We start from the raw sequence: 16,396 nt of genomic DNA on the forward strand, positions 1-16,396 counted from the left end.
TGTCACAGGTTGAGAACAGTTGCTTTAAATATGGTTGTCTAAGTATCTTCTGTAACAACGGAATAAAAAGAAGACATTTGCAGCATTTTGATACTCAGAGTTTACAATGATTCTCACTTTACTTAACGCTAACATCCTCAAGCTTTCCCTAGGCCTACCTTTTCCTCACAAAATCCTATTTTGCCATTTTGTTAGAAACTTTCTAAGTCAGGCAGCTTCTATCCTGGATATCTATCTAATCAAAGGAGATATGTAAATTATTTCCTTCATCTTCCACCATCCCATAGGCAATTCCTGACACCCGTGGGCTGTTCTCATCAAGAATTCTGGTGAGTCCGTTCGTCCAGAGTCCTTCCTACCCCTGACTTTACTTTCTCTTCCTTTTCCGTGCCCTGATCTCATCCAGCTCCTTCTTTCTCCCTCCTTAGCCATGCTGTGTTCAGTCTTCCTCCTCCAGTGAAAATTTACTCCGTACTGTTTCCTATGCCTGCCATGATGATCATAAGTAAAGTCCGCCTTACTGTGCTTTAACATGTACAGTGAAGATAGTTTTCTTTTTTTTTAATTTATTTAATACTTAATAATAATTCTTTGGTTTCTGGGCAAACATCCCCCTCCCCCCTCCCCCCTCCCCTTCCTTATGGGTGTTCCCCTCCCCATCCTCCCCCCATTGCCGCCCTCCCCCCAACAGTCTAGTTTACTGGGGGTTCAGTCTTAGCAGGACCCAGGGCTTCCCCTTCCACTGGTGCTCTTACAAGGATATTCATTGCTACCTATGAGGTCAGAGTCCAGGGTCAGTCCATGTATAGTCTTTAGGTAGTGGCTTGGTCCCTGGAAGCTCTGGTTGCTTGGCATTGTTGTACATATGGGGTCTCGAGCCCCTTCAAGCTCTTCCAGTTCTTTCTCTGATTCCTTCAACAGGGGTCCTATTCTCAGTTCAGTGGTTTGCTGCTGGCATTCGCCTCTGTATTTGCTGTATTCTGGCTGTGTCTCTCAGGAGCGATCTACATCCAGCTCCTGTTGGTCTGCACTTCTTTGCTTCATCCATCTTGTCTAATTGGATGGCTGTATATGTATGGGCCACATGTGGGGCAGGCTCTGAATGGGTGTTCCTTCAGTCTCTGTTTTAATCTTTGCCTCTCTCTTCCCTGCCAAGGGTATTCTTGTTCCCCTTTTAAAGAAGGAGTGAAGCATTCACATTTTGATCATCCGTCTTGAGTTTCATTTGTTCTAGGCATCTAGGGTAATTCAAGCATTTGGGCTAATAGCCACTTATCAGTGAGTGCATACCATGTATGTCTTTCTGTGATTGGGTTAGCTCACTCAGGATGATATTTTCCAGAAGATAGTTTTCTTAACATAACATCCCTGGTATTTATTACTCAGAATGGGGAGGTACACAAAGAAGGACACAGACTGTAACATCAACTGTTGGCAAGTTTACAACAGAGTCTGTATAAATTTTTAATATCCTCCTTTGCCAAAGAATAGGACACTGCAATATCGTCTCAGATATAACAAGACCTTTGGCAGACGAGGCAGAAAACACCAACGAATACTTATAGCTATAAGGTGTCAGAGATATAAAGATTCTAAATGCTGTGATCAGGAGGTAAGACTTATGGATAAGGTGGCAGATTTAAAAACTCATCCCAGAGGATCCAGCGCCAGTGCATGCAAATGGTGCTCAGACATACATGCGGGAAAAACAGACATGCATGTAAAAATAAATCAATTTATTTTTTAAAAAAGCAGGTATAATTCATTGCAATCCACATTAAAATTCTAAGGACGTTATTCACAGAAATGGAGAAAAAAAATCTCAAAATTCACATGGATGCAGAAAACAACCTGGATATCTAAAACATCCCTGGACAAAATGAATATTCCACATGTCTCCACGGCATACACGCATGCCTGTGTTTATGTGCACACACAACAATCGATAATAATAATACATTAAATTAAACATTTTAAATGGTTTATTTTTTCTTCATGATATTATGCCTATGATTTGATCCCCAAATAAATTAAGAGAAGAAAGTACAAACTATAAAACACAGAACACATATACACACACTGCAAATAAATTAAAAAAGCCAAAACTATAATTACCATGTGACCGAGCCCAGCTACACTGTTTCTGGGGCGGATGCTCCACGGACTCTATATCCTACTACTGAATTATTTGTTCAAGTGTGCTCACCTCCACTCTATTCATAACGCTAGGAAACGGAATTATCCTAGCTGTCCATCAATCGATAATTAAGTAATGAAATGTGATGTATTTACACAATAGAATTTTATTCAGTTATAAAGAAAATGCAATTATTAAATTTGTAGGGAAATGTGTGGGACTGGCAAGATAACTCGGGCTCAGAAAATCCGGTGCTTCATGGACCCTTACACATGGATGCTAGCTTCAAATTTTTATGTTTCTGTATTGAATGTGGGGTATCTTTGGTGGTCAGAAAGCTAGAAAGGGCATGTGAGAGAGGGAGAGGATGACGTCCTTAATGGAAGTAGGGAATAGTAGCACATGGGCTGACTGGCCTTCACAGTGCTGAAAGCAGGCTGGGGGCAAGAAAATTCATCAGTAGACTTACCTAGAGGTGGACCCTCCGTGTCAGCAGACTGAGCTAGGCTCAGTCCCTACCTGTGCACTAGTGGCATGGCTGTTGTGAGAACAACCAATCGGATTTCAGATCTGCTTCATAGGAAGGATGTCATACCTGGTATTCTAAACTTGGTGAAAATCCCATGACTGGGAGGTCATAGGCCCTAGGAGAGAACTTACTACTGTTGTTTTGCAATGAACATGATGTCAAACTGCTTTCTAAATATTTGTTTATACGCATAGATTAGTGCTTCTCTAAAACTTAGTTAAAAAAAGCTTCTTTTTGTATTGACAGTGGGAAACATATACTGGATCCAAATGCCGAGTTTAAGTTACTGTTGAATGCTCAGCTCCAAATGAGACGTCTAAATCAACCTCTTAGGACTCAGGAAACATTGGGGAAAGGCAGAATGCAATAGAAGAACTGGAGGGAGTGGAGGGTGCTGAGACGCAACATGGCCACTGTACTCGTGAATTCACATCCTCTGTGGTAATCTGCAAGGACCGGCATAAGGTCAAGCCAGTCAACATTCTGGAGTGGATGTGGGAGAGATTCATGAGATTCCATTCATAAATGAGGAGTTATTGGCAATTGATGGTTGTTGGGGGATAGGAGCCATTTTTCTTTGGGGTGTGGCCACTAGTAGGCCCATGCTTTGCTAGATGACCCCACACCCATGCAGGCTCAGTGGGTCATTTCTTTAAAAAAACAAAAGACAAAAGAAGAGGACATGAAGGTGGGAAGGGGAAGGTTTAGGGAAGAGTCTAGAGAGTAGGAAAGGGGATGAAGGTTCCATATGACTAAGATGTGTATACATATGTATACATATTTGAAATTGTCAAATATAAACAAAAATATTCTAAAAAATGTGATTGGTTGCATTGAAGTACAAAATAAAGCAATGCTCTTAACTTCTGTTATAAGAAAATGCTGTTACAGAAGGAGATATCAGAGCCACCTCTTTGGCCTCTAGTGTGTGATTGATACTGCTAATATACCTGGAGGAAATTTAGGACAGACTAATAGAAAAAAAAATCAAGGCTTTTGAAGGGTTAATGACTTACAAGCCTCTGCAGACAGGAAAGTTGCAGGCTCCTAAAGTCTTTAGGTAGTAGGTAGTTAGGAGCCAAAAAGCTCCTGATCAGAAAGTCAGGTCGGCCTACCAACTGCTGTTTGCATTTACAACCAGATCTACAGATGGGATCTTCCACCCGAAAAGTTCCTTCTCCTGCTCTGTAAAATCTCAGGCCTCTTGCTTCTTTATGCACAGTCCTCACTTTTACTACCCTCTGTTGGTTTGCTAGAGCTCGCTCTCTTCTTTGATTTTCACATCGTCTCCATCAATCCTGATCCAACAGGGAGGCTCTGTAACAACAGAGCATCCAGAGAATGTCCTAAGTTGCAAGGCATCGAGGAACCAACCGAGCTGTTCCAGAGAAAATGGAAAGTCCACAAAATGAGCCGGAGATGTCTCCAGCTGCCTCCCTCTTTAGGTATCATGGCAAAGACACCAACAGACTCACTGATGTGAGCACAAAGTAGTGTTCAAAGTCTCTCAGGCAGCCAGGGGTAGGGAGGGCCACATTTTATAAGAAAAAGGGGGCAGAAAACAGAATTTATCACTTGGCAGTCTTTTTTTGGGGTATATGTCAAGTTCTTTGCTCGAAGATACCAAGAGAAAGAAATTTAAACACAAAACAAGGTGCTGTTTCCTGCCCTCTCTCCAGCTAGAGGCAGTGTTTAAACTTAGTACATAGTAGAGAGGACAATTCCTCAATAAACTCAGGATGCCGCTGTTGGAAACCATTCCCAGGGAGGGTGTAGACAGAACCAGATGTGTGTCCAGGAAGCAGAGCCACAGCCCTACCTCATACTGCCTCAGTTGTCCTCTAGCAGGAAAACACCATTACAGAAGTGTTCTGTGAGTTTTCATTGATGAGAGTTCAAAAATTCAGTCAAATTTATCATAGATTTTAAGGTGTGTGTGTGTGTGTGTGTGTGTGTGTGTGTGTGTGTGTGTGTGTGTGTGTGTGTAGACAAGCTTGTGGGAAATAGGTAGCCCATATGTGGAGTTCTCACATAAGAGATTATAGTTTAAAGGTTTGAGTATATAATAACAAGTTTGAAGGGTTAGGGTATAGTTTAATAACGCCACTCTTGCCGGTTACGTGCAGGGCTCTGGGTTCAATCCCCAGCACTATAAAACACATGCCTATGTTTATATGAGTATATAAAATATGTGAGTATATTGAAGAAAATGGATAAGATGGAGAATTTCACCAATGAACTTGGAACTATTAAAAAGCAAGCAGGTGGTGGGAAGGATTTCAAAGAAGCAGAATGAAGACCTCCACAAGAGCAACAAGAACACTGGCAGAAGCGATGATCAAAGCTAACTTTATCAGCATTCTGGCAATTAACCAGCCTCTCTAGCCGCTCAAGAGTGCTTGTTTGGGGAAGTGCTTGGGTCATGCTAAGAGCAGTGACACTTTTACTCAGCCCCTTTTCATCTGCACCTTTCCTACTAAGGCACTCATGGGGAACAGGTTGGGCACAGACACTGAGTCAGAAGAGGTGGGCTACCTCCCAAACACTCCATTCCTGGGAAATCAGCATCATCTGACCCATTTGGCAGCTAAATCGAAGAGCTCCATTCACAGGGCTTGTCTTTATTTAACCTGAGATGATGTATTGATTCTGACAGACACCCAGCAGCTTGACGTATTTATAGTGTGGCTTTCCTGAGCTTTTCTTTTCATTTATCGGACATGTATTGACTGACCATCTAATGCAGCTGTCTATAACACAGGTTTCTCTGACCCTTCCCCCTGCCTTCCTTTTGGCTTCCCTTGTTTGAGTTTTGCCAACTCTACACTGAAGGCTTTAAGCAAGGAAATTGAAAAGATAAAACTGACTCAGAAGCACCTTGGTAGATGCCTTATCTTGGATCCAAGGCAGAAACTGATGGCCTTTGGTTTTCAAAATAGAGGTGTCTTCAGTCACTCCTAGCTTAAGCCCCTGCAGAATTTCTCTGCACCCATGGGAATTCGTGAGGAGTCACATATCTAAGCCAGTGAGGGTAGGAGTGTATGGAAAAGGATTTCCCCTCGTACTCTCCATTGGATGGCTGGGACCAACGCATTTATTAGATGTCTCCACTACCTCAAGCAATCAGTTAGACATAGCAGTGGCCAAGTGAAGGATGCTTCTTGGCTGTATGGGGTTACTTTACTTGTTGTATGATTCTGTCCCCCATTCCTGTTGTGGGGACTCAGCTTTAAGCATGCAACCTCTATATAAGGACGCACTTGAGTGTCCACTTTCATGGGACTCTAAGCTGAGAGTATCCGATGGCTAGTATTGTAACTTAGCATCCCCGAAAGCTGTATCACTGTTTAAAGGGCTACATGTTTCCTACCAGTGTCACTTCATCCTGCCATGTCCGTATTCTTTACCGTTCCTGATCTACTCTGGCTTACCCTTCAAGGCACTGCCAGGGAGAGCTGCTGCTCTGTGCTGTTCCACCACCTTTACGACTTGACCTTTATTGCTTTGTTTGTAGCTCCAAGCTTTTTGGATTTTTTTTTAAATGGGTATTGAGCACTGGGAAAATGTGGAATGGGACTGGGTGATATTAATGGTAACTTCAAATTCTAAGGTATTTGATTCTTACAGACATCACTTCTGATGCTGGTAGCGTGAATAATTAGTTGTTTGTGGGGTTGGTGAGATGGCTGAGAGGGTAAAGGTGCTTGCCCCAAGCTTGATGACTTAAGTTCAATCTCAGGAATCCACATGGTAGACAGAGAGGAGACTCTGACCTGCACACTCACCCTGTGGCACATGCAGGCACACACCCATACTCTCTCCTCAATTGAATAAATGCATAGAGAAACCCAGTCAGTTGTTTTAGAGGAGTCTGTTTATGCTTTCATTTTTGAAAGAGTCACACTCATTTCTCTTCGATCTCAGAGCTGATATGTCAGCCTTATTTAGCCCATACTATTAAAAACTAAAAGACAAGAAAGCTACTTTTCCATGTGGCTAGGGGAATGGGGTGTACTCCTGGAGTTACACTCATAGTATCAGAAAATAAACAGTAGAAATAGTTCATTTCTGTTGATTAAGGATTATTTCTGTTGACCACATGCATCATGAGTCATGTGTGGTGTGTCAGTGAAGCCAGTGAGGCAGTGTGCAAAGAATATGATCACTGGAACCAAGTATAACCGAAATACAGTCCCCGCTTTACTGGTTACTACTATGTAACTCTGAAGGACATTTAACTCCTCCAAGCTTTTATTTCCCCATCTGGAAATCGGGACTTTTAACTTATATTACAGGTTGTAGGAAGGGTATAATGATTCCAGGCACGGAGTCCTGGCAGGAGTAAATATTCATCAAACAAACCCGAGCTTTACAGTGAGAGGGTCATTAAAGTACTTGATAGCCCTAACCCAATGCTAGATATCTATAGGTACCTTGGGCATAGTATAGTAGAATTTGTCTTCTTGCTTTGCATCGCTATGCACAGGAATAAAAATATAGATCCCAAAATATTTTACCAGTCAAAAGTCTGAAAGGCGTCTTGCGAATCTTTTGGAATTTAATATCGAAGCAGGTGAGACAATTTATTTTTTAAAAATCAACATTCTCTACACTGTGCACCAGAGAACTCCATTTCATGTGTCTAGTACTCATTCAGAATAAATGCGAAGCTCAGTAAGAAACATTTGTATTCATTGTCTTTCTATGAAGTTTCACCCTAGCCAGCTGAAACGGTCTTTTAAGTTTTAAAAGAGCCAAAGGAAACATAACCACAGTATCTTCAAAGCCACCCACGTTAATTAACATATGTTCCCATAGCCAGTAATGATGTCAGTAAAGGACTAGAGTTATGAGCTATTTAATACATACTGCACATGTTTTTGATAGATTTTCATAGATTCAAATGTGTGTGGAGGAGCATGTTCTATGTGGTGTGTAGAGCATGCTCTATAAGTCAGGCAAGCCTAGAGTGTAGCACAAAGCCACCAGGAGCAGGAGCAGGCCGGGGCTGTCACCCATTTAACATGAAAGAAATTTTCCTTCTCTTTTGATATCCATTCCATGACACTGACTCCTGGGAGGGAGTCTGCTATGGGTTAAGCTGCAGCTCTCCAAAACACACGTGATGGAGCTCTAACCTCAACAGTGTGGCTATATTTAGAGACTGGGCTTTTCAAGATGAAATCAAATTAAAAGAGGACTGTTAGGGTGGATAAAAAAAGAGACCTCAGGGATGTGTTGGCACAGAGGGAGGGCCATATGTGGACATGGCAGAAGGTAGCCATTTGCAAGCCAGAGAAGCCAGAGGAAAGAAGTCATGCTGATACCTTGATCTGGGACCACTCCCTGTAACCAGGTAACTGAGTAGGTAGTTGTAGTTACTCTCGTTTTCTAGAAGTTAAACCGGAAACTGAGAATGTAGGAAGGTTCCCTAGGGCCATCCTCAGTGAGTGAATTTGTTGGGTTATCCCAACTCCAAAGCCCATGCCGGAGTCTCTTCGACCCCTGGCTTCATTGTTTTTCTTTGCTCTTTCTCAGGAGAGGCGCCTCCACTATTACTGGTCCTGCCCTGTCTTTCATGACTAAGCCATTCCACCATCTTTATTATCCAGTATATTCTCCCCCATTCCTCTGCCATAGTCATCTTATGCTAATGCTTGATGGCATCTTTTTATACCTCTAAATGAAATCTTTATGTTCGCATAAAAGGAATAAAAACTATCAACCTTCTCCCAGGAAACCATTTTTATAACAGATGAGTTAAACTGATCTGCTCTTCTCTATTGCATCCCTGATAGCAAAAATTCTATCTCTCCACAATCCCATTTTTTCTAGGGAGGGTTTTAGTGGTCGTTTGCTTGTTTTTGTTTTGGTACAGGACTTGTTATACAGCCCAGAGTGGCCCAGATTTCATTATATGACCCAGGCTCCTGCCTCAGCCTCTTGATTATAAGTGTGTACTGCCAAGACAATTATTGGAGGTCTTGCTAAATAATGACTATTCTTACATGTTCTAGTAAATGTTTTTGTTTATTCCTTTACTTACTCACTCATTCATTCATGCATTTGTTCACTTATCCCACAATGATTTTTGCATGTCTATCATGTATAAATCACAATATTTGGAACTGTGGGAATTCAGCTCGGCCCTCATGACATTGCTATTCAGAGGCAATAAGGCTCATTGTTGCTGGGCATTGCATCACAGGTCTTTAATTCCAGCACCCGGGAGGCAGACACAGACAGATGCATCTCTGTAAATTTAAGCCTTGTCTACATACCACATTTCAGGTCAGCCAGGACTCCATTGTAAAAACCCTTTCTCAAAAAAAGGGCTCAGATTGGAGATTTTCATCATATTATCTCTTTCCACAGAAATCAGTGTTGAAAGTCCATGAGGCTACCTCTGCTTGCCACGGTGGGCTATTCATTCTGAGACCGAAACCAATCCAGAAAAAGCAGTGGAAAAAGAGCGAAGAGTCTCATGACTATATCCTTTAATCCCTTGCATCAGGATATGCCTGAACGGATCTTTTCCAGTATCCAAATTCAGAAGGAGCCCTCTACCCACTGAAGCTGGTTTGAGTTCTGTTTCTGTTGTATGCTACCCAAGTGTTTCCAGATATGACAGATAGTTATCAGTGTAACTTCCTCATCTGTCTTCAGCGGGAGCCTCAGGGTGTAGTATTGTTAGAATCATTAGCCAATACTGAAAGTGGACATCTGGTTTACCTTTGGCCAATGTTGAATCTTTTCAATAGCACTGTGCCGTGAGGAACTACTTTTCCTGCATCTGCCAATACAGCATGGGAAAGGGCAGCTGCAGGGCCAGGTGGCACATTTTATGTGACAGCACATTAGTTTCTGAGGCCAGTGACAATCTGGGAAAGTACATGAGATAAAATGCTCTTCAAAGAAAGTAGAAACTTTCAGAAAAACCTGGGTGGCTGTACAAAGGTGTGTACCTTAATAGGGAGGCAGCAAGTACAAAGGGCTGGTTCTGAAGGGCTTAGGTAGAGTGGGCACTGCTAGAAAGGCTGTGCTGCGGAAGTTCCAACTGGCCGGCATTTGACATCTGACACAATGAGGGAATAGTCAATAGCCAAGAGAGAATTTAAAATAGCACCAAATATTTAAAAGTTCTTTTAAGTCTTCCTCTACCTATCCTGAACTAGAAGATGCCAAACAGGGAAGGCTGGCAAAGTGTTGAAATAAAGATGTAAGACTAGGCAGGCCTCCCCTTTATCCTCCTGAAACAAGGAGTCAAGTCTCAGCTGAGGACATCAGAAGCTTTTTGAAGGAATGACAAATGGAGGTTTTGATTTGGACTAGACTCTTGGCCATAGCTCTTTGTACCCAGATCCCGCTGGGAGAGAGCTGGTCATCCAGAAGTGCTGACACACCTGAGAGCACAGGTGAGGCCACCATTTCTGCTCACATTCCTGGCCCAAGAGGAACCCATCTGGAGCCCTTAGGACACAGGAACTGAGGAGCAGTCTGGGACAGGATCCTTCCGGTTCTTGTCTGTGCCCTGAGCTGACCCCGTGCCACAGCAATCTGTACGCAGATCCCCCTGGGAGAGAGCTGGTCTCCCAATAGTGCTGACACACAGGCTTACAGGAGGGTCAAGCCACTGTCAGAGACAGTAGGACAAGCTAACACCAGAGATAAGCAGATGGTAAGAGACAAGGGCAAGAACCTAAGCAACAGAAACCAAGGCCACTTGGCATCATCAGAACCAGTTCCCCCACCACAGTGAGCCCTGGATACCCCAACACATCAGAAGAGCAAGAATTTGATTTAAAACACAACTCATGATGGTGTTACAGGATTTTAAGAAGGTCACAAATAACACCCATATAAAGATACAGGACAATACAGGTAAACAGGTAGAAGCCCTTAAAAGAGAACACAAAAATCAACCAAACAGGTGAAAGAATTGAACAAAACCATCCAGGATCTACAAATGGAAATAGAAATAATAAAGAAACCACAAAGGGAGACAATCCTGGAGATATAAAACCTAGGAAAGAGATCAGGAGTCATAGATACAAGCATTACCAACAGAATACAAAAGATAGAAGAGAGAATCTCAGGAGCAGAAGATATCATGAACTAGACTCTTTAACATGCCTGAATTATGACTGTTCTAATAACTCAGCAAAACTGGAAGTTAAGGGATTGACCCAGGAATGAGGATAAAAGTATTCAGGGTATATGGTCAAGGATATAAGAAAAATAAAATTATTTGTGGTTGTGTTTACCATGCTTGGATAATTCAGTAGAAAGGTTATGTACACTGAATGTTGCTCTATGTTACTTGGACATATGTTTGTCTTGAGGTTAGTCATAAGGTACAACACAATTTAACCCAACATATCCTACTGGCTTCTCTATATGGACCCTAAATCTTAGTATAAATGATTTCTGTGAGTTTAGTTCAGGGACAAATTTCCTTTCTTGAACTGTGAATTGAGGCTGTGCTTCAATCTAACTGTTAGACCAAACAGAGGCAGACTTTCCCACTGTTTTCACTTGCTGATATACAGTAGTAGCAGGAGGAAAACCAACATTGAGTCTGTCTTATTGTAACATACACATTCTGTGTTGAACACATATGCCTTAGCCAGGCAAGGTGGCGTATATCAAAATTCTTGAGATCTCAGGAGGCCAAGACAAGAAGATCCTGACTTCTGGGCCAGCCTGAACAAGACCTTGTGTGTGTGTGTGTGTGTGTGTGTGTGTGTGTGTGTGTGTGTGTGTGTGTGAGAGAGAGAGAGAGAGAGAGAGAGAGAGAGAGAGTATGCCACCTCTAGCTATCTGCTCTCCTTGCTTCATCACAAGAACAGTGACTCGAGATGCACAGATGAATTTTCTGTCTTTGTTTCATCTATAGTAAGTACAGAGTTGAACATGTCTGCCTGTTCTCCATCTCCCCAGTTACACACTAAGCCTGTTAGCGTCCATTTTGATTTTCTTCACTGCTTTCTACTATTGTTCCTCTAAAGCTAGTTCTAGCTTGCCTTCGTAATACACATTAAGCAGTGTTACAAAAGACAATTTCCCTATGAACCTATTAAAATTCTTGTGTATGTAGAATACCATGCACGTCATTCTAGACACAAGACATAAATCTGAACGTTCAAAATGCAGTAAATGCCCACTAGTATGCTAAGTTATGTTCTTAGGAAACAGCACCATGTGGCATAACTCACCTACCCCAGTAGTGTGATCTCCCTTGGGTCCTGTGTAGGAGGTGGGTGTTTCTCCCCTCCCCCTGTGCCAGCTGCTCCGGTTCCTTTTCTCCTGTGTAAACGCACATTCATCTTGATCAAAAGTGCACTCTCCAGGTGGAGGTGGAAGTCTCTCTGTAAGGAAACAGCAGGTGCTGCAATTACTGAGACAGTCAATGAATATGTATTTTCCCAGGCTCCTAGCAGCCCACTTTGCATGTCTGAGAGGTGTCTGGCCATCTGTCAAGCCTATGGAGAGGCAGACCCCCACAGGTGGCCTATCCAGCTTTGTCTATGCTCCATCATGGGGCCTATCATGGTGGCACAGAATCCAAACTCTAGATCTGAAATATTGGGTTACTTTGAGCATGACACTCCCCCAACTCGGGAGTTTGTTTGAGTGGAATTGCAGAGCCCTGAAAACTGTAGATACACTGCCTCTTTGAAAATAAAAATAAAAACAAAAATGAAAAAGTTGTATAATGTAAGAGCTTTCTTCAAAAACCCAGGGTGAATGAAGGGTCTGCTCAGATCAGCTCCATGACTCCTCTGGAGGAGGAGCAGAGATGGGTGAAATCAACTGACTGCTGTTGGCAGAACCATGCAGCTCAGATGATGTCATTGTTCTGTTCCTCAGTGTTCGTGTTTGTATTTGTGGATATTAATGGCATCCACTTCATAGGATTGCGAGGATTAAATAAAATGATGTGTGTGAAGAATTTAGGACACATAATGATACAATCATTAGTAGTAAAAAAGTACAAAGAACTGTTATTTTGTTAATAAAAGTCTCATTTTCCATTACCAGATGCAACTGTGTTTTTTTACACTGAGGGTTAAGCCAGGGACCTGCACACCCTAGCGAGCAGTACACCTCTAGCCAATACTTGTCTTTGAATGGTATCTTTACGAACAGCAGAAGTCGTTACCACCAGAGTAATGCTGTCTCTCAACTCAGTGATGATTTTCTTCTTTGTCTCAACTTTGCTATGCCTCCCTACATCCACATTCTTTGTAAAATTTTGATGATCTATTTTTTGTTTTTCTTGTATTTAATTTTGTATACAGTGTTAATTACTGAGGCCCCATTTCCTGTTCTGTGCCTTGGGTGCAGATATTTTGTAACTGTCCTCCAAAAGGCTCAGAAAACAAGATGTCTTCCTTCCTTTGTTTTTTGTGGGAGAGAAAATACAGAGCCCGGGTAAGCTATGTAAGCCACTGAGCCAGGCCACCAATCCGAATAATTTTTTCAGCTATTCTCCAGCATCAGGTGCTACACTTTGGCTGCTGTAAAGGAGATGCTTAGGAAGATCTCTGAGGTGTACCACTCGCTCACCCATTACCCACCATGCCTAGCATGCTCCTGTCCCACCGTCAGGAGTTGATCTGAAGTAAGATAAAGATAAAAGGGAAATTATGAAGAAATGGCTTGGAGGAGCTCATTCTGGAGTCTGGTTAAAATCTCAAGCCAGCCAAGAGTGGAAGATTTTGACAAGTTTAGAACTATTTTAAGTAGCAGTGAGCCTTGCTTACTACTTGTATATGATTTTCCTGTTGGGCTGGAGAGATGGCTCAGTGGTTAAGAGCACTGGTTGAGTCCTGAGTTCAATTCCCAGCAACCACATGGCAGCTTACAACCATCTGTAATGGGATCTGATGCCCTCTTCTGGTGTGTCTGAAATGTACTCATATACATAAAAACAAATATAATTTTAGTGTTTAATCTTACTCCATTATCAGATGCAAATATGTTTTGTTCTGAAAAACTCACAAACGAGATTATGAACTTATTCTGCAGATAGAATATGTCTCAACTCACTTGTGACTAAAATAGTTAGAAATCCCTCAGCCCTGTGACCTATGGTTTTGTCTTTTTAACAGCCTTTAAGTTTATCAGTGCACATCAGAAACCACTCTATGATCTCTTTTACCAAAAATGAAAACGTCTTAGAAAACTGTTGAACAATGAAACTTCAAAAGCCACCAAAAATTCTGGCTATGACCATTGAGACTCTCTCTTGAGGCTCTGCAGTCATGTCTTGGGTATTTACTGTTCATTTTCTAGCTACCTTGTGTTGACACCAGAACTTAAATCTATGTTAATACCTTTCCTTGATAAGTTCCGACTCTGATTCTGATTCATTCAGAAAATCTTATCTGAGGTATGGAGGCCTGAGTTGAGGTCTTTGAAAGAACTGCTCCACCAAGGATCACTGTGGAGGAGTATAATAGCCAGAGACTGTAGATGACAGCAAGGGAACATCTGGACACAGCAGGGCAGCTGCACATATAAACTAACAGTAGCTGTGGCACAAAATCTGTGTGAGGCTAAGCCAGACTGAATCTTAGCATGGTGTGGGGGCAGTGGGCACCCAATCCTATCCCTCACAACTGACAGCTAATATAGCTAATTGAAAAGGAAGGATCAGATTGTCTAAGAGTTTCTCAAAGTTGACCATGTTTCAGTGGAAGGACACACATTCAAGAGTATTTTGGGTGGCACAAATTGGTCTTGAATGGTTTAGGGAAAAACCTCTCAGGGCTGAGTGAATAGGGAAAGGGAGTAGTTCTGGGAAGAGTTGGGGAGATAAACATGATCAAAACAATGCTGTCTAGACTCTCAAGGATCTAAAATAATAAAACAACAAATAATTGCTAGGTTGACATAGCAGCAGCATAAGGCTGTGTCCCCTGCTGCTGCTGTAGGGTTTGTTTTACTGTCCCTCAATTAATTTAGAATATATCATCTTTATTAAACATTTAATAGTATATGTCTCAATATATCGCACAAGCATTTGTGAAATAAGAATGCATCAGTATTATTTGAAAATGTGCATTCTCTAAGAGCACAGTGCTAATTATAATGTTAGTTAGGCTAAAGGGCACTTGTTTTTAAAGTACTATTTGGGGGCAGTTTAGGAGCATCCTCCCCACCCTCCCCACCATTCAGGGAGGTGTCGCTAATGTTCCTTACACTGAGGGGAAGTCACACCTGCGAAACCATACGGAACACTGGAGTCTTTATTTCCAAATTGTAGACTCTACTACAAAAGTTCGTGGAGAGGCATGACTGTCAAGAAAAGTAAAGGATAGAATATCATAGGTCAAATATATGAGGTTCTTAGAGGAGCTGGAAGTTTCTATCACAGGTTAGAGAGACTCATGACCGAAGTGAACAATAGTCTTACCTGGAGACCGGCAGTTTCCTAGTTGAATGGTAATGTCATCCAGGGCTACCAGTCCACAGTCCCAAAAGCTTTTGCATAGGCTCATAAAGACCACCTGTAATTCATAAAAATTAAGCTATGAATTTTGTTAGTTAAAAATGGAAACCTTTTTAACCTGGGATTTAGTCACCAAAACAGAGCTGCACAGGCGAAAAGGCCCTCTCCTTGCCCATGTGAAGGACAGGATACGGTGGTGCAAAGATTAGTTAGTGTTGGGATACAACGCTGGAACTGCATTCTTTTGAGCAGAGTGCACTTTTAAATAATATACCGTGTGTATGAATATAAAAACTGGGAGTGATCCTCAAAAGACGGGCAGGTAGTCTGAAGAAAACAAGCGATTAGCTTGGTGACAGAGAAAAAGCCCGTTAGACTCCAAGTACCTTCCCTTGATCATTCCAAAGTGGCTGTTGTTTTCCAAGCACCTTTCAAATGTCTCTAGTACAAATGTCATTGGTTGTTTTTAAAGAACTGTCTAGTGATGCACTTCATTTGCATTATGAACAAAGTTCCATTGACCACCCAACCGGAGACTCCTATTTCTGAGGCAAAGACCCATGCATGTCCCTGGTTGTTGTCATAAATAAAAACATTGACATGGCTATTTTATCAGGCCCAGTATTTTTATCGTTGTGTCTGAAGGAAAAACCAATCCATATCATATGTTATTACATTTAATGGGGGGGGCTTTTGATTTCTTATAATCAGGCCAGTATAAAGACTATGTTTCATGATGCCCAAAAAGTGACTCTTGAAATATTTGTGTTGGATTTTCACTGTAATGGACAGATCTGTATGTTTCTTAATGTTTAATTAGTGTGGGCTAGTATGGCACATGGCCCACCTCACAGCTATAAATCGTCATTCATGTGACAAAGACAAAGGAGGACATAACGGAAGCTAAAACTTTACTTATGATTAATGAGAATGCCTGACTCTCTAGGTTCTACTATTCTAAATGTTGTGGCTGCATTTTATTTATGTGTGCTGCTAGTACGGTCCTCTGGCTCATGATGATCAGATTTATTAGAGTACAGAATTTATTGTAAGAGAGAAATCTTGGATCATGAGGCCGTTGATCACTATGCAAACTATAAGATGCCCTAAGCCAGTCTCCCCAGAGGAAGCCTTAATTGCCTGATGAGTGAATGTTTTCTGGCTTTGTGTTCATATCCTCTTATAAATGGAATAGCTGGGAGATATAAATGTTTATCTCTGAGGAACTACAGGGGAGTTCTTTCTTTAAAGCTTTTGCTAATCTTTTATCTTT

General features: G+C 41.8%; 1 protein-coding gene across 2 annotated transcripts in view; it reads right to left on the reverse strand.

Annotated features, from left to right (window-relative positions):
- Mamdc2 (MAM domain containing 2) overlaps positions 1-16,396 on the reverse strand; it is a 152,478-nt gene that overhangs the window by 16,194 nt on the left and 119,888 nt on the right. The window contains exons 10-11 of one of the 2 annotated variants that reach the window (XR_015627734.1): positions 15,088-15,181; positions 11,886-12,034 (exon numbers count right to left, since the gene is read on the reverse strand). Coding sequence is in view for 1 of the 2 variants with exons in the window: in NM_001100696.1 (NP_001094166.1) it covers positions 11,882-12,034; positions 15,088-15,181 (247 nt within the window). In the remaining variant the exon portion in view is untranslated. 2 annotated transcript variants of the gene reach the window in all.

The sequence above is a fragment of the Rattus norvegicus genome, chromosome 1 (assembly GCF_021556685.1).
Source record: "Rattus norvegicus strain SHRSP/BbbUtx chromosome 1, alternate assembly SHRSP_T2T, whole genome shotgun sequence".
Classification (NCBI taxonomy): Eukaryota; Metazoa; Chordata; class Mammalia; order Rodentia; family Muridae; genus Rattus; species Rattus norvegicus.